This window comes from Olea europaea, chromosome 18 (genome assembly GCF_002742605.1).
Source record: "Olea europaea var. sylvestris chromosome 18, O_europaea_v1, whole genome shotgun sequence".
NCBI classification, from domain to species: domain Eukaryota; kingdom Viridiplantae; phylum Streptophyta; class Magnoliopsida; order Lamiales; family Oleaceae; genus Olea; species Olea europaea.
In genome coordinates, this window is record NC_036254.1 from 12625636 (window position 1) to 12644073 (window position 18438).

Genomic DNA, 18438 nt, shown 5'->3' on the forward strand with positions numbered 1-18438 from the left:
TAGCTCAGTTGGAGTACTCTCGAATAATAGGTAGTCTAATGTATATCACCAACTATACTTGTCCGGATATAACATATGTAGTGAACAAGCTTAGTAGATTTGCAAGTAATCCAAATAATGACCATTGGAAGGCATTGACAAGGATTCTTAGATATCTACGATATACCTCAAATGTTGGATTATATTATACAAGATATCCAGCTGTATTAGAAGGATATAGTGATACTAATTGGATATCAAATACAAAAGACTCAAAATCCACTAGTGGTTATATCTTTACCATCGGTGGTGCGACCGTATCTTGGAAATCATCTAAACAAACGTGTATAGCTCGATCCACGATAAAATCAGAGTTCATAACTTTAGTTAAAGCTGGAGAAGAAGCAGAATGGCTTCGTAATTTTTTAGAGGATATTCCATGTTGGCCTAAACCTGTGCCTGCAGTTAGTATACATTGTGATAGTCAGTCGGCTATCGGTAGAGCACAAAGTAGTATGCATAATGGTAAGTCTCGACATATCTATCGAAGACATAATACAATTAAGCAGTTGATCTCGAATTGTGTCATTTCCATAGATTCCGTAAAATCTAGAGAAAATCTCGCGGATCCACTCATAAAAGGTTTACCAAGAGATCAAATGTATTACCTATCAAGGGGAATGTGCTTAAAGCCTATTAAGTAAGGATCTTTGTAATGAAAACCCAACCTTGCTGACTGAAGATCCCAAGATTTTGGTTCAATGGGACAACTAAGTTATGAAGACTGAAAAAGCACTTCGGAGTTTACTCCTACCCATTTCTATGATAAGAGAAGTGTTATCTGCGGAAAGTCTTAGATTAAGATATGCTTTTAATGATTCCTATATCTTGAAGTATCCAAGTGAAGTATGACAGGTACTCCTAATAGGAAATCACCTATATAAGTGTGAAGTGAGGCTGCTTCCATGAGAATGTTTCAAGGGCTTGAATTCTCTAAAGCACTTATTAAATCCAAGAGTTGTTCAGGGCCAAAATGAACACGATGGTGAGAATTCAAAAATATTAGGGAGGTTATTGTGTTAATACTATTGTCTTGATTTACAATAACGGCTGACAGTTCAAGACACCATATTCACTGATTAGCCAAGTAAATTCGATAGTATACTACTATGGAAGGTTCAAACTCATAAAGTACCTATCCAGATGCAATAACTTTCCACCTGATCTCTCATTAGGGTCTGCATCATCTATTGCATTAATTTCCATTCATGTGAGGGATTGTTGGAAATTTGGAATAATTAGTTGGTTTGACCAACTTTTGACCAATTATTTAAGTGGGTCCTATTAGTTGAATAAATGATTTATTTGGCCAAGTGCATTCTACTCCATGAGTAGAATTGATATATGTATTTATTTCTCAAAACTAATTAAGGGTGAATGAGAAATTAAAGCCAAAAGATGACCATTTGAAGTTGAAATAAATTGGAAATAAAAATTGATGGGAAATTGGAAAGTGCAATCCCACATAGGAAAACTAGAAAAATAGAAACCACTTTATATAACTCAAGTTAAGGACTTGGATTTTGGCCTCAAGGGGTACCACTAGTCTTTAGAGGGGAGAGGACCTACATGCTAGTAGGTTCAATTAAAGCCCACGCACGCACGCCGCCGCCGTCCGTCCATCCGACCGATCGGCTCGGCTTGGCACGGCACCAGCACATGCACGTGCATGCGTCCGGGTCCGGGTTGTGGATTCTTCTAGAAATTGGCGGTTGGTGATAGTTTTAACTGTCTGTCCAAATGGGTTATGTCTGTTCCAAGATACAACATTTCGGCTGTTGTGTCTTTTGGGCACAACCTTTCAACTTCTATAAATAGACCCCAGATCCTCCATTTTTGTTCACTCTCAAAAAAAATTTATTCTACTTCCATTCTCCTGCAATATTGTCTTTTTGTCCTGCAGTTTTTATATATTTGCATTTCAATCCCAAATATTATTTTCGTGCATTTTAGTCCTCCAATTCTCGAGAGATCAAATATTAGTAGATTCGTCGGATCTTGTAATTTGGAGTGCTACTATTACAAGTCGAGGTCATTGTATCTTGGAAGACGGGTGCCAGGTGACCGTCAGCACCAGTGCCGAGCATTTTCGTCTTAAGGAGAAAGAGTCGAACTCTTACCTCAACCATTATTCATTCTAATTTATTACGCTAATTTTGTAAGTCGAAATTTTGCCCAAGTATTTATTCGCTATTTATTTTTGTAAATTACCGCATGACATACTCGAAGATATTCAAAAAAATTGGTGAAAAATGCGAAATTGGGGTTGACATTGAAGCCAACGGAGGCAGCTAGTGGCTGGGTAGGAGTGATTTTGGTTTTGGGATGAGAGGATTAGAGAAGAAGATGTGGGTAGGAATTGTGGTTTTACATTTTGTTTAAATTTTTTATGTAATAGGAAAAATATGCTATGTCCAAATTACCCTTGTCTTATTTGGGAAAAATTATTAAAATTTTAATTTATGGGGTCAACTAATGGTTTCTGGTGGGGTCAAACTTACAGAAACCATAATTTTGGACTTGAGTTGGTGAATTTTTTAAAGATTTGGTACCTACGGTAGCACAGATAAAATGTTTAGGTTAAATCTGCTACTAAATGAAAGGTTTAATATCTTGACTGCAATTTTCCGTTAAGTTTACAAGATATGGATTATCAATTCCTCACCAATGGTTGCAATTGATTTCTTGTGCCTTGGTTTGGATGGTTCCTTTTTCTACTGATGGAACAACTTCATGAAAGGATAATCAAACTTGAAGCAAAACTTAACTAAAAGCATGCATTAGAGCTTCAAATACAGAGGATGAGAGGTGCCGTTGAGGTAATGAAACATATCTGATAAAGGTAAAGGAAGATATAAAAATGTTGAAGTTACTTAAAAAGGAACTCGAGAAAAGGAAGAAGAACCTAAATACCTGATTTCTCTTCGTCAAAATCTTATTTATCAAGAAAAGGAATACCTACGGCGAATTGTAGGAAGTTCACAAAGAGCTTATCAAAGTGAGCTTTCACTCTTGTTCTCCGTTTTTTTGGCTATATATTGTTTGATTGTTCATCACATTCTCATATATTCACACACTACAACCATGATTTAACATACTGTAGTCATATATATTATTTGTTCCGACCGATTTTCAGGTATAAGACTCAATGTCACAACGCTTATTTTTCCAATCGGGCTTGAAGGATATACCAGTTTGAACATTTGTGTCAAGAGGATCGGCAAGCTTGATGAAAAGCCATTCTCGATATGTAAAGAAGCACGTATACTTCTGCAGGCATTGAGGTGAACATTGGGATAAAAAAAGAACGCGCTACACAATTTTATTGATACATTAACAATTATTACTCATTTACTATCCAAACATTTGGTGAGATTCCATACTTATTCTCATTATAATTTTTCTTTTTATTATGTCATTTTTATTTATTTTTTTGTCCTTTTTATTCTTTGTTCGTCTATCTTTATTTAGATGTGCTATGTGTACAATTGGGGTTGACAACCCCGATTGACAATTACACATGGGAGGGGGCTCAAGTTGAATAGAAAAATCGTGGGTCCCCCCTCCTGTGAATACATTGTCAACCTCGGCTGTACAAGAAGACTATCATCTTTATTTATTTTTCATATTTTTCAATCAATGAATTTGTGAAGATTAAACCCACGGCTCCTTCACAATTCATTTTTTCAATTAATCCCAACTTAATAACCAATACTATAATATATGTTGATTCGTTAAACTCGACTAAACTTCATCAAATTCTTAAACTCTTGAATGACTATATTAAAATTCATAAAATTTCACAAGAAAAAGAATATTAATTATTTGCTTAATTTTTGACATAAATAGATATATTGTCTAAATTATTTGTTTGATTAGAGACATTAATAGATATTAAATTAAGCCCCGTTTGGCCTTCATTCTTATCAAATTTTAATGGTTGGAATATTATTTTTTTAATAATGTGTGATTGAAAAAGAGTGAAACTTTTTTGATTTACATATAATATTATTTTATGGAATATTATGTGATTGAAAATAAGAGATATAAAAAGAATTAGAATAAGAATAAGAATTAGAATGAGACCAAGAGGGAATAAGTTTTGAGGTATTTTAAAAAATATCTAATTTTATGAGTGTCAATTGAAAAATGTCATTTTTTTAAATTTAGTACTAAATTGTCTATTATGCCCTTTATGAAAGAAGAAGCAATTTATTTATTTTTTCAATTTATTGCGAATTTCGAGAAGTAGCTTCCATGAGAAGTTACATTAAAATAATGTTTTCAACATTTCAAATATCATTCTCGATATTTGAATCTCGTTTATATTTTAAAAGTATATACGTCAAATTATAATATTAAATGTTCTTGACATTTCAAACGTTGTTCTCGACATTTTAAATCTCTAGAATGGCATTTCATTTCGAACATGACAATTCTCTACACTTAAAATGTAATTCTCGACGTTTTTGTGTCAATAAAAAAAATAACATTAATTGTGATTTGACATGTGCTCTTTTAAAATAAATATGATAGGTTATGTTTCTTATCTTTGTATATAATCATAAATTGTTGACAAGGATATTTTGATTCAAAATAGATATTTTTGCAAAAATTTATGAAAATGGATATTTCAAGCAATTCCTCGTAAGTTTATTATCTTTCAATAAACGCCTTCAATGTAAGGTCTTCTTTCCTACGTGGTGCGCGTAAACAGCCGTCTGTACTAGAGTGCGCGTAGGAGTCGCCTTTCGTACACAATTTACCAAAATTCGAAAGGAAGGCATGAGTCTCTGTTTTTTCAGTTTATCAGTCTCGCGTATTTTATTTTTCTCTACCTTTTTTCATCCAAAAACTCTCTGATGGCATTTCGTATATTTATCTTTCCTCTTCTCTCTGGCCGAAAATTCTAGAAAAACATTTCATTGTTGAGAATTGAAACATTTCTTCAGTGCGGTCTCTCAGAATTTTTTTCCATAAAAAATTGGTACGATTTCTGTTAAATTTCAGTAACCCGTTAAATGGTGTTCCTTATTTTAATTTTTTATTTGTGTATTATTAGTCTGCTCGGCGAGGCCACAAATAATTTTGGTTTCGAGATATGAAACGTTCGTGTACTGTTTACGTTGAATGCATGTTTTTTGCTCACGATATTGCACTTTTTATTTCGACTATACGCGGAAGCGAAATCTGTTTCCATTTTTTTATTTTTTTTTTAAATATTGTTTTGCCGTGAAGAGTTCTGAGGGGGTTGATTATTTAATTATTTTGTTAATTTATGCGTACAGACCATGTTTAGGTGTTCGGAGATTATGATCTACTGTAAATCTGGATTTTTCAACTTAAATGTTAATTCCAGTGCGTTTCTGAATATTATTTTCTTTTGTTTTCACCATGTATAAATGTATATATCAATTGGAAGTTTTGGAAATAATTCTTCATAAATTTTTAGTCTTTCCGTTGGGTGGTGAACAATAATTGGTAGGGATGGACAAAATGTTCATACCAAACCAACTGGTTCGGTTCGGTTCGGTTCTATCAAAAAAAATTAGTGATTTTGGTTATTTGAATCGAGAACCATTTGATTTTGGTTCTGGTTCACTTCTAGCTCAAAAACCAGAACGAGAAGAAGAACCAAACTTAATATTTAATTTTATATATAATAATTAGTGGAGACTGTAATTTTATATTCATTGGAGATAGCTCATTAATTGAAAACAGTTTATTAGTCGATTTTGAGTCATTAGAGATAAACAACTCATTAGTTGTCTGCACCCTAATTTTGTATTTAGTTGAATTATTTCTCCTTCACTCCTTTCCAATTTACACAACGTCGCAAATACTAATACCGCATTTCACCAAGTCAGTGGAGTATCATTTAATATCGAAAAATAAAATTGGTCAGTTACTTAAAAAGTCTCTAAACTCTTTTTTTACCTTGATTGTTTGACGAGTTATTGGTGTTCTTTACAAATAGAAGAAAACCCAATAAACATTAATGAAATATTAAACGGTTAATGTTGCCTGTAAAAGTGGATCGTAAAAATTTTGATATTTGATATTTTATTGTAGGGGTGTGCTTTCAAAACTACTGCAATTAATTTAGTGAATTATTGCTATTACTTATTAAACAATTTTTTGTATGAAAACGATAACCGATTTATGTATTCAAATTATGAATATATTTTATTTGTTAGTTATGACTTTTTTGATCTCGATGATTGAAATTTAAAGCTTGTTTGATAGAAATTTTGATGATTGATTTTTCAACCGTTAGAAATAAAGTGGGTCCTATTTATGAGAGAAGAATTTAAAAATTACTGCTGAAATAGTGAAATAATGGTCAAAAAATTAATTTTAATTGACTTTTAATCCGTAACAAACAAGCACTTAAACTTCCTAAATGTTTGATGTTTATTTTCTCATTTAGGTATGCATATATGATGTAAATCTAAAAATTTAAGAAATAAAATTAGTACCAAACCAAACCAAACCAAACCATAATCGAACGATTCGGTTTAGTTTGATTTCATATCTTTAAAAAAATATCATTTGGTTCTATTATCAAAAAAATCATTGGTTCATGATTCGGTTCGATTCAGTTCTCTTGGAGTTAGAACCATATGGAACCATGTCCACCCCTAATAATTGAAAAACTTATGCAAATTGGGTTTTTGGTTCTTCAATAAATTGCAAGTTACATCAGGTGCTAATTTATAACCTAGAAGTTGTATTCTCAAATGCTCTATTGTTGAAATAAAATAAAACCAATTTCCAGTATTTACAAAACAGAAAAGTATGATCACAGCAAAAGGAATATGTCCTTCAACAATCCGACGCTTAATTCTGCTCCAAAGGCTTCACGTCTTCTTTGCTGACTCATTTGAATTTCCACCACATCATCAACTGATTGGATGTTGAGCTGGATCAGTTTTCTCCACATTGTACAATAATTTGAGTCCTTTTCTTATTGGTTGTTGATCATTAATTGAACAAAGTAATATACAAATTGGTTTTTTGGTTTCTGGTTTCCTGTTTATTTACAACAGCAGAAAATATTGAATTTAGGTGGTTTACTTGGGGTAGAGTCTTTCATTAACCTGAAGCAAGAATATCATTTTTTTTTTCCCTTTGTTTATGTTTAAAAACAAGTATTGTGCAAATTCCTTCTGAAAAAAACCAGACAACATAGTATTGTTATTAATCTTGTCTTTGATTATTTCCTTATTCAACCTGTTTTTCTCTTATTGATTGGTTTTTTTTCTTTTTCATTTTTCAGTTAGTACTATAGGTTGAAGATGTCCTACAAAAGAGAAAGATGGAGTGACAATAATGATTCCGAGCTGGAAGATTTAAAGAACAGGTACTATCAAGAATTGAGAGACAAAATAGTCAAAATCAGGGGTTCTGGGAAATATCTCCAATGCCCTTACTGTTGGGATCGTAGGAGAAGTGAGTATGACTTTCGGGAGCTAGAAAGGCATGCTTCTCGCATAGCTAGATACTCAAAGAGTGCAAGCTTTAAAGAAAAAGCTAGACATATGGGTCTACTAAAGTATTTGGATAGGTATGGGGATACATTGTGGAAGTCATCACGATCAATTCGGAGAAATTCTGAGCAAGAAATGAGTTATTTAGGTGAAGAGAGCAAATCAGCAGAACTTACTGGAGGAAAAGTGACTGAACCAGGGGAAATAGTGACAACTGAACAGGGGGAAATAATGACTACTGAACCGGGGGAGATAGTGTCTCAACAGGGTCAAATAACTATTGAGCCAGGGGAAATACTTCTTGAATCTGCGGAAACAATTGTGTTTGCTAAAGATTCCTCAGTAAAATCTTGTGTTAGAACTACTGAAAAAAACTTGCGATCTAATTCTAGTGTATTACCTGCCAGCTCATCTACACACAGAGGTAACGATGAACTTTTTGTTTGGCCTTGGATGGCTGTTGTTGCAAACATACCAGTTGAATATAAAGATGGAAGGTATGTAGGTGAAAGTGGTCGGAAACTGAAAGAGGAGTGGGTAAGCCAAGGGTTCAACCCCGAAAAGGTTGAACCTTTGTGGAATTTCCAAGGTCACTCAGGGTTTGCAATTGTTGAATTTAACAAAGATTGGGAAGGTTTCAAGAATGCTATTGCATTCGAGAAGTCGTTTGAAAGAGATCAAAGGGGGAAGAGAGATTGGTATGCAGCGAAGCATAAAGGAGATAAACCGTATGCATGGCTTGCCAGTGAAGAAGAATACAGGTTAGGGGGTCTTATTGGCAAACACCTCAGAAAGAATGGAGACCTTACTACCGTGTCTGACATACAAAGAGAATATAGAAGGAAAGAATCAACTCTTGTAAGCAATTTAACAAATGCACTGGAGTCCAAGATTAAGAAATGCGAAGACATGAGGAAGAATATAGGCAAGACTGAAATTTTTATGAGAAACGTGATAGTGCAAAAGGAAGAGATGATTCAAACCTATAATGAAGGTATGGTAATAAGTAATCTTAGGTTTGATCATGTTCTTTTATTCAAGTTAGATATAGACGAAGGTAAAATATTACTTCATGAAATTTGTTCAATGATATAGCAAATTTTTTTTTTTTTTTACTTAGAGATCAAGAAAATGCAGCTAAATGCATATGATCAGCTCCATAACATTTTCATGGAGAGTGAAAGAAGTAAAGAACAATTGGAGGCTCAGAGAGTAGAGCTGGAAACACGGGAGAGAGAACTAAAACAACTCCGAGCCCTGAATGAGAGTGAGAAACTGAAGCTCGATTGCCAAAGGAAAATGGTATGTCTCCCACTAGGATGTTTTTTTTGTTTCTCTAGTTTTTCTTATTATTGAAAACTCCTTTAAGATATTACAAAGTATAAATGAAAAAGAAAATTTCTTGGTGCTTAGCCTATCTACTTACTTTGAGTCTGATCATTAATAACCTGTGCATTAGATTGACTGTTTCCACAATAATTTTGGTCCCTACTTTCTAAAGAAACTGCAAATATTGGAATGATTGGGTTATTTTTTGCAGAATGAGATGGCTCTTTTGGAACAGAAGAAGGCTGATGAAAAAATGATGAAGCTTGCAGAGGACCAGAAGGTCTGCGATTCCATTTATAATTTTTTTAATTCCAAAGTTGAACTAAAAGAATTATAATGTTTCCTGATATCTGATGGTATTAGTCAATTGTTATTTGCTTTTTAATGATAGAGACAAAAGGAACAACTTCATGAAAGGATAATTGAACTTGAAGCAAAACTTGACCAAAAGCATGCATTAGAGCTTCAAATACAGAGGATGAGGGGTGCTGTCGAGGTAATGAAACATATGACTGATGAAGGAGATATGGAAGATACAAAAAAGTTGGAGTTGCTAGAAGAGGAGCTCAAGGAAAAGGAAGAAGAACAAGAATATCTGGTTTCTCTTAGTCAAAATCTTATTATCAAGGAAAGGAATACCAACGACGAATTGCAGGAAGCTCGCAAGGAGCTTATCAATGTGATTTTTCACTTTTTCTACTTACAAACCCCGAGTTTATCTTCTTATCCTTCTTGTGTTCTCTTTTTGCTGCTATATATTGTTTGATTATTTATCACAATCTCATTTATTCACATACTACAACCATGATTCAACATACCAATGTGATATTTATTACTTGTCTTGATTGGTTTCCATATATTATATAACACTCGATGTTGCTAAACTTATTTTTCCTATAGGGGTTGAAGGACTCACGTTCTAACATTTGTGTTAAGAGGATGGGTGAGCTTGATGAAAAGCCATTCTTGATAGCTGCAAAGAGAAAATATTCTCATGAAGATGTGGCAGAGAAAGCAATGCAGCTTTGTTCCTTGTGGGAGGAGTACCTTAGGGATCCTAGCTGGCATCCCTATAAGGTGATAATGGATGGAGAAAATGCCAAGGTACACTTTTCTTTTACAATGCAGTGATGCATTATTAACTAATTCTATCAGGCTCTGCCTTGATGAGACTTGCTAACCTATGCACTCTATCTCTCACTACACACTCTACAAGTGGACATCAGCATGCACGTGTTTTGTGCAATTTATTAATGTTTTATTCACTCTTTATTATTGCACCCATTTTTTGTTTTCAACGAGTAAACTAAAACTTCCTCTCTCCCTTCTCTGGCACGTGACTTGAAAGTGTGAAGTGTTAAAGAATTTTAAACAATCTTTTCCAGAGAGATTGGTTTTGTTTTAGTTCAATCTTCAGAGAGCTATTTCTGTTTTAACTACACAAACCATTGTTAGTTCCTAATTCAAGGCCTTTTCAGGAACTTTTAATTTTTATAGTATCTACTCAAGTCAATTTATTTCATTGACTATCTCTTCATCCGTGCGATAACCCAACCTTCATCCATTAATATTAGAAGGGATTTTTAGTTTTTGTCATTTATAAACCAGTCGATTTTAATGAAACGTCCTATATGATTTTAGGGTACGTGTTTTACTCTAAAACTTGCTTTCTGTCCAAAACTGATCCGACTACATTATTTATTATCGTTGCTCTCTATATGTTCTAGTATATTCATTTACTAAATCATGACGCGCAGTTTGATGCTCATTTCCGTAAGATATTTCTTTAGGAAAGTACATTTTTCTATAGTTTATAACTGACTCCTATCTTTTTTATTTCAGCAAATAAAAGCTTTTATTGAAAAAGTATCTAATTGAGTGTTCAAAACATTTATTATACATTGTAGTAATATCATGAAAATGTGTCAATCCGGATGTAGTTCTATTTGTTCGTTTGTCAACATTCCGGTCTTTACACAAGTTTATGATTTATCTTGTGCAATTGATCAGGAAGTACTCAACGAGGATGATGAAAAGTTGAAGGAACTGAAATCTGAATTCGGTGAAGTGTACGAGGCTGTGACTACTGCTCTGAGTGAGATCAATGAGTACAACCCAAGTGGCAGGTATCCATTGCCAGAGCTATGGAATACTTGTGAAAAGAGAAAGGCATCTTTGGACGAGGGGATTCATCAAATACTCAAACAATGGAAGATTTGCAAACAGAAGCGGAGAAGGTACTGAAGGGTTTTGCGGAAGACTTTATTTGTGAGTTCAGATGTTACTGATGCAATGAATTTAAGTGTGAGGAACTGATACTTGTGCTTGATCATACAGAATGTGGATTATTTTCTAGTTTTATGATACTTGTTGTGAACTGGACGGTACATGCCAGCCCATAATCTTTTAGTTCTGTTTTATTGGATAGTTCTATGCTTTTATGAAGAAACTATTAAAGGAAGCAGCAAAAAGTGGGTTCTCCTGCACTTTGAAATTTTCGGTAATTTTTTTGTTCCCCCCTTAATACGAGTAGTTACTAAGCAGGAATTGATAACTTGGAGTACTGCACGTAGGGATGGGAAAAAATTTTCAAAAATCAACCAAACCAAACTGGGTCGGGTCAGTTTGGGTAGGTTTGAAATAAAAAATCGGTTTGATTCAACTAATTTTAACCATTAAAAAGGGAGTTCGGATTGGTTTCGATTTAAGTGACCTTTGACCATTGATCATTTGAATAAGGTAGTGTGTAAGCTTTCTATATGCGATTGGTAAATTAATTTTGTTGGATGACTTGTTATTTACATGTTATTAAACGTTAATTTGTAAATTTATGATTGAACGTGTAATTAGTTGTATTTATGTAGTGTTGTTATAAGTGTTAAAATATTTAATTATAGTACGGAGCTTGAACGATTTTATAATTATATTTGGACCAGATGGTTCCATTTACTAAATATCCAAAAAAATTTGATTCGATTCTCTTTAAAATCGAACCGAATCGATCCATGCTCAGACCTACTAACAGTATCAGGTGACATTTGATATTCCATGTAGCTGTCAAAATCTGAACCACTGTCACTTTGTTCCACTTTCTCAATTTCTTCTTCGAAGGCTTCCCCGTTTTCAAATTACCTAAAACACACAAAAAAATAAAAAATAAATAAATACATTCGCCATTTACTTCTCATTCTTTTGGACATTACCGATGAAGCAAAAATAAATTATTTATTAATATAACAATAGGAATCCATATAGTAAATCCGCAATCTTTATACTGTAAATATTGAAACTTCACTGAGAAAAACGCATAATTCTTAAAGTTCAATATTTCAATCTTTATATAATTGGATTTATATAACATTAGGCAGAGGCAGGAGCAGGGGCAGGGGCAGGGGCACCTGGGTGGTCTAGTGGTGCAATTGCTCTCACTGAATTTTGGTCCCGGGTATTTCACCTATTACACTTGAGGGGTGCCAATTTTTAAGGCAAGGAGAAAACCTTAAAAAACCGCATCAAAATTCAATAAAATGTTGTCGGAAAATCACTGTAGCTAGAAGAAAATTACCATCAAGAAACAAGAATTTGGAAAAATAAATAAATTTAGAGTTGAACTGATAATATATCCTTCACAACAATCAGATAGAATGCGATTTCAACAAATAAATCCCGTTGCACACTAGCAAAATCTGATCTTACCTTCCAATTTAGTTGATGAAGAAGTTGAGTAGAAATCACTGCAACATTTAGATAGATTGGAGCCAAGAAGGAGATAAATTTGTCACCTTTTTTGCCTTACCCACAATTTTTAGCGTAATACCGAGGAAGGAAACCCGCTTCACCCCTTTGGCCCCATGAATAAGAGCTAAATATGCATGGGTTCTAGTTGGACATGGATGCCTTTCAATTGGGCTTAACAATATGTTTTCCCATTCTAATCCATTTTTTAGTTGGGCCTCAATCAAGTAAATTAAAGAGGAAATTACATAAAAGCAGGTCTTTAAAAATCACAGTTCATAATCAAGGTAAGAAGTTTATTTCTTCAAAAACCAGGTTTGTAACTATTATTATTTTTAATTTAAAAACTTATATTAATCAAACCCTAAAATCTTACCCAATTTAAACCAACCACAGGCAACGCTGCCTTCCCTCTCACACGTACAATCCAGGTGGCCGGCCTACCACTAGACGCGACGCCCAGCAATCTGGCACCCAATCATACAGGCGACCACAGTGCTTGGACCGCCACTACGCGAAGCATTGCTGTCGATCACCTTCTCCAGGAGCTCTACGCGGCTGTGGTATCATCACTACAGAGCTTCGCCGATCACATTTTCTGGGATTCCACCTTCTTCGCCATGTTCGTGCTTGGCTATCTGTGGCATTGCTTAGATCTGAGAGTCGCTGCAACGAATTGTGCGCGGCCTTAGATCTTTGTCGTTGCGACGAACTGTGCACGGCCTCTGATCTTTGTCGCTGCAACGATGAAGATGGCTCCAACGAATTGACCATTGTTGTGAGGTGGTGAGCATGGCTCTGGCGGTGGTTGTGTTTTTGTTGTGTTTGGTGGTGGAGGTGCTAGTGCTGGCAGCCGGCAGGGGTGATGTGAGTGGTGTTAGTGAGGTTGTGGGTTGGGTATTGTTGGTGGGTTTGGTGGTAGCAGTCGTGGTGGTTTCTGTCGAATGAGGTGGTGGTTGGTGGCTGCGGTTGGCATTTGATTTGACCTGGGTCGTGGGTGATTTTGTTGGTGTTGGTGACGGTGACGGTGGTAACGGGGACTGGTGGCGATTTTGTTGGCATTGGTGGTGGTGCCGGGTAAGGGGGTGAGGGTGGCTCGGGATTGGGTATCTGTGACCAACTAATTTGGTCCCGTGACTGCAATCTGTGACCTTGAAATTCGATCAATTGTGATTAAAAAGTAATCTGTGACCATTAAATTTGAAAATATATGACTTGTGACCTATACAATTTTTGATATGTGACCTCGAAATATCTGTGACCTACGAAGTTTTTGATTTGTGACCTCAAAAAAATCTGTGACCAATTAATTTGATGATATGTGATTAATAAAAAAATATGTGACCTATAATTATATTCATGTGACTATTAATTGTATAAATGTGACCTCATTATATTTAATTAATAAAAAAATTAATTAACTAACTAAAACCTGATTTTTGCATTAGTTAAACTTAAAACATGAGTCTTGAACTGTGCATAGTTAAACCATGATTTGTGAATTCTTTCCTAAATTAAAGGGCAAATTAGGCCCAGTATCCTAAAAAGTTAACTAATTTGATTAATACCATATTAACTAGTCAAATCATTTAACAACGTAATAAATACATTATAAAACCCCTCAAATCCCTGGACCACGTGCAAGTTTCACCAAAAATGTCTAAATTTATTCTTATTTAATTGAAATTATAAGATTTTGAGGTTGAATCTTTACTTTCTTGGTTGGTATTCCGCTTTTGCGGGTCGTTTGGATCTTAATGTCTTTTGAAGGTAAGATTTATGGAGTCTTCTCTATTGTGATTTGTTTTTTTTGTAAAATTTCGAGAATATTTTGTTTGTGGGATTGAATGTTTGATTTAAATACATCACTATATTACTCCATTAGTCAAAAAGTTGGGCTACTGGATAAATCTTTACTCATGTTTCTAGGCTACTATATAAACATGGAGAGGCCATGGAAAGATAGGAAAGGCTGAGGATTTGGAGGCAAGTTCTGAACATATAGATGAAGGAGGTTGGGTACATTGTTTCTTTCTGGATTACTGCTGGAGCATAGTTGTTTGAAGAGGTAGCAGATTGGTGTCCATTTGTTGAAGTGAAACTTAAATGAGGAGCAAAGATTTTGTTGGCAATGTGATTAGGTTTAGTTTGAACCTTCTAATGTAAATAATTGAGATTTATGAAGTTTCTTTTTTATGACAGGGGCTACTGTGATTATGAACATGTTTGAAAATAACATTGTTGAATTTGAGAAGAAATTGATTGTGTCAATATATATGAACAATTAGCTTTGAATAAATGAAATTAATGTATACAAGGTGTTTGACGAAATGAGAATGTGAAAAAGTGATATGCTGTCACTTTTCTAAAAAAAATCATAAATTTCATTTAAACAATTAACTAGATGCATATATGTATGCATTTTTAAAAATTTGAACATACAAATTCAAGACTTATTTTATGCTAATATATAAAGAGATAGATTTGAATCAATTAGATTGATGCATGTAATGTGTTTGTTCAAGGAGAATGTGAATTAAAAAAAATCATATTATCTCATTGGAGCAATTAATTAGATGCGTATGTGTGCATTTTTTTGAAAATTTGAATATATAAATTCAAGCCTTATTTCATATTAATACATATGAAAAGAAAAACTTTGAATCAATTAGATTGAAGCATGCAAGGTGTTTGCTCAAGGAGAATGTAGAAAAATGTCACTTTTTTTATTTTCTGTCACTTTTTTAATTTGTATAACTTTTTTTTTTTTTTAATTTGTGTCACTTTTTAAAATTCGTCACTTTTTTAAAATTTTGGTTAATTTTTTTAGTTTTTGTCACTTTTTTTGAATTTTGTCACTTTTTATTAGTGTGCCACTTTTTTTAGTCACCTTCTTGAAAATTTTATCACTTTTTTTTATAGGGGTGTATTTAATTGGAACTTTTGAAAGCTTTGATAGACTTTTTAAGTGATGACTTTTGTGTATTTCTTGGATCTTTTACAGATTTGTATGGAATTAATGGAAGTCTTTTGTAGATTTCTATGAATTTTCATTTTTAAATTTTTATAGACTTTTGTTAAATTTAAAATTTTTTTGAAGACTTTCATTTGAATTGAAATTCCTATATCTGGTGTGAAATTCTTACATACAAGATGTTAGTTTTCACAATCTCCCTTTTCCTTCCCCTTCTTCTTCCCATATAATAAAAAAATTGATTTTTTATGGCCGTAATTAAATTAATAATAATCAAAATTACACACATATATATTATTCATATTATTAGTATAGTATACTTTTAAAAATAAATAAAAATCAATATATTTAAATTTAATTATAAAATTTTCATATAAAATTTTATAATTTGATAAAAAAAAATAGATATTTTCACAGAAAAATAAATGAAAAAAGAAAAAAAAGTTACAATAATCCAATTTAATTTTTCATAGAAAATAGAAATAAATAATGAGAGAGAAAGATAAATTGAGTATAATCAATAGAAAAAATAAATTTTAATCATACATGTCCATAGAAGGTTAAAGAAAAGAAAGATTGATTTTTGATTTTTTTTTTTTTTGGGTGAAAGTTTTCCAAAATCTCATGATTAATTAGAGACAAATTTTAAGATTTTATATGAGTACTTTTTGCCTAAAAATTAATACTCTAGAGAGTTTTATAAAAATTTCTAGAAATAATTAAAATTTGAATACCTCAAAACTTATAAAGACTTCTAAAACATTTTAATTGAATACACAGTAACTTTTAGAGACTTTTAAAATCTCTATAAAAGTTTCAATTGAATACACCGTAACTTTTAGAGAGTTTCAATTGAATATCCCTAAACTTTTTAAATACCAAAAAGTCATTAAAAGTCTCATTTGAATACACCCCCCTTAATGACAAACATCACTTTTACAAAACTTTTTTAAAAAGTGACAATTTTTATTAAAAAAATAATAAAAATAAAATACATTGTGTCACTTTTAATTTTAAACATTGTTTTTTACTTCCAAAAAATTTTTCATATAATTTTTCAAAAGACCCCCAATTTTAAGGGTATTTTTGTAAATTGCCCAAAATTAACAAAATCGTATTTGCCCACTTTAAAAAAACAATTTCCCAAAATACTACTCAATGTTTTATATACTTATAATACTTTCTATCAAATGAAATAAAACTAAATATACTGTTTCCTTAATTTATTCTAATTCCATTATTTACATATATATAATTTGTAACTGGTGAATTCAAATAATATCATAACTTATGCTATATTAATTGTATTCCAAGACAAACACTATTTCAAAAATAACCATGGAAACTCGTATATTGTGTTCGAGCTAATTTGGTATCAAGCATGTCTTTAGTTAATATCAATAGACGTAATTGCTTATGTGAATTATTTTGTTTGTGTAGCACACCAACTGAAATTAGAGACTTTTGAAGGAGAGGATGGATTCACACTTGCAGGCAAGCTAGAGCCCTGATTCCATTTGCCTATTTTATACATTATGTACTTCCTTCATTGCCTACTATACTTTGTTGGAATGCTTTATTCATATTTGAGAATGGAACGTTGCTTGTCTTCTAGAGTTGTATTGCCAAATTCTTGATTAAGCATTCTAACAAAATCCATTAAGCAAATCATGAAAATTGTAGTCTGTTTTTATAAAATAAAATAAAAATCTTGTTTACACTGCTTTTTACAATGATTCAGTACATTAAAAAAATTCTCGTATGAAGACACCATAAGGCATCTTTCATAGGCTATAATTTTTTCTCATATTAGATGTGCAACATCTCATCCATAATGTTATATCTCAAGTGATTCTAACTTGAGGTTTCCACTTAACTTTTTAAATTATGGTTTCCTAGTGCTGTAAAATTTTGATATTGCATTTATTTCTTTTAATACATTTTGATTGAATCCTATTAGGGACTCACGTGATTTCTCAAGTTTTAGAACCAAAAACCAGTTGAAATGTTGACTTTTTTGAAAAATAAAAAAATAAAATGAAACCTTGCAATTAATAATCTAGAAATATGAAGACAAAATGGAATAATTTTGAAATTGCAATACTGAGCAATAACCAAAACAAAGTGGAAGAGCATCATAAGGAAATAAGGTATTTAACATTTCAAAATATATCTTCATACTACAATTCTAAAACAAAACACAGATATTGAACACAAACTAACCACAAATAAACTAAACAAAATACATCCATTTTTTTCCAAAAACTATCAAACTAAATACAATGAGGCGAAATTAAGAGTTTGCCCGCTATTTAAAAGTAGTCGAGACATCACAAAAACATTCATTCAACATCTTTCCTAAATGCATTGCTCGATTGGCTGAAAAAAATTCTTCTAATCGTCTTCATCGCATGTCAGATAAAAAATTAGGGAAAATTCCTTGATTAAAAATTTAATACATTTGCAGAAAATGTTGAACCCCACCTCGTGTGTAGTTTGTTTGGCCTTCAATAATAGCATTTTGTGATGAGCTTTCATTGTAAACGATTAGCACTCATGTCCAAAAAGTGTTCGAAGCATGACGTTTACACAAACTGCTCTTGTTGCTCAGTAAACTTAAGATTAAGATTGGATATGAGATCGTATTTGGATATTATATTGATGCTTAAAATTCAATTCCTATCCAAAATATTCATTCAATAGCATCATATATCTATATGATGCAATATGGTAAGGTCACAAATAAATGAATTTTGAATAGATACTTGTACCATCATGACATCACATATTAGTTCGAACAAAAATAAAATTTATAATATCACGACTTTCTAACATACTAACAGAATAACTGAAAGAACACCACATGTTAAA

At 32.6% G+C, this 18438-nt stretch overlaps 1 protein-coding gene across 1 annotated transcript; it reads left to right on the plus strand.

Annotated features, from left to right (window-relative positions):
- The first annotated feature begins 4846 nt into the window (after positions 1–4846).
- LOC111367491 (factor of DNA methylation 4-like) lies at positions 4847–11369 on the plus strand. Its single transcript, XM_022988397.1, has 7 exons — positions 4847–5026; positions 7319–8523; positions 8650–8831; positions 9070–9138; positions 9250–9537; positions 9759–9962; positions 10869–11369. The coding sequence occupies exons 2-7, from the start codon at positions 7338–7340 to the stop codon at positions 11100–11102; spliced, it is 2163 nt and encodes a 720-aa protein (XP_022844165.1). The 5' UTR covers positions 4847–5026; positions 7319–7337; the 3' UTR covers positions 11103–11369.
- Positions 11370–18438: the final 7069 nt, after the last annotated feature.

Bases quoted from the DNA above. Each gene is read 5' to 3' on its own strand.
- LOC111367491 (XM_022988397.1), top strand. From the start codon at position 7,338: ATGTCCTACAAAAGAGAAAGATGGAGTGACAATAATGATTCCGAGCTG. The intron at 8,524-8,649 runs GTATGGTAATAA...TTTTTTACTTAG, and splicing joins GATTCAAACCTATAATGAAG to AGATCAAGAAAATGCAGCTA. The intron at 9,963-10,868 runs GTACACTTTTCT...GCAATTGATCAG, and splicing joins TGGATGGAGAAAATGCCAAG to GAAGTACTCAACGAGGATGA.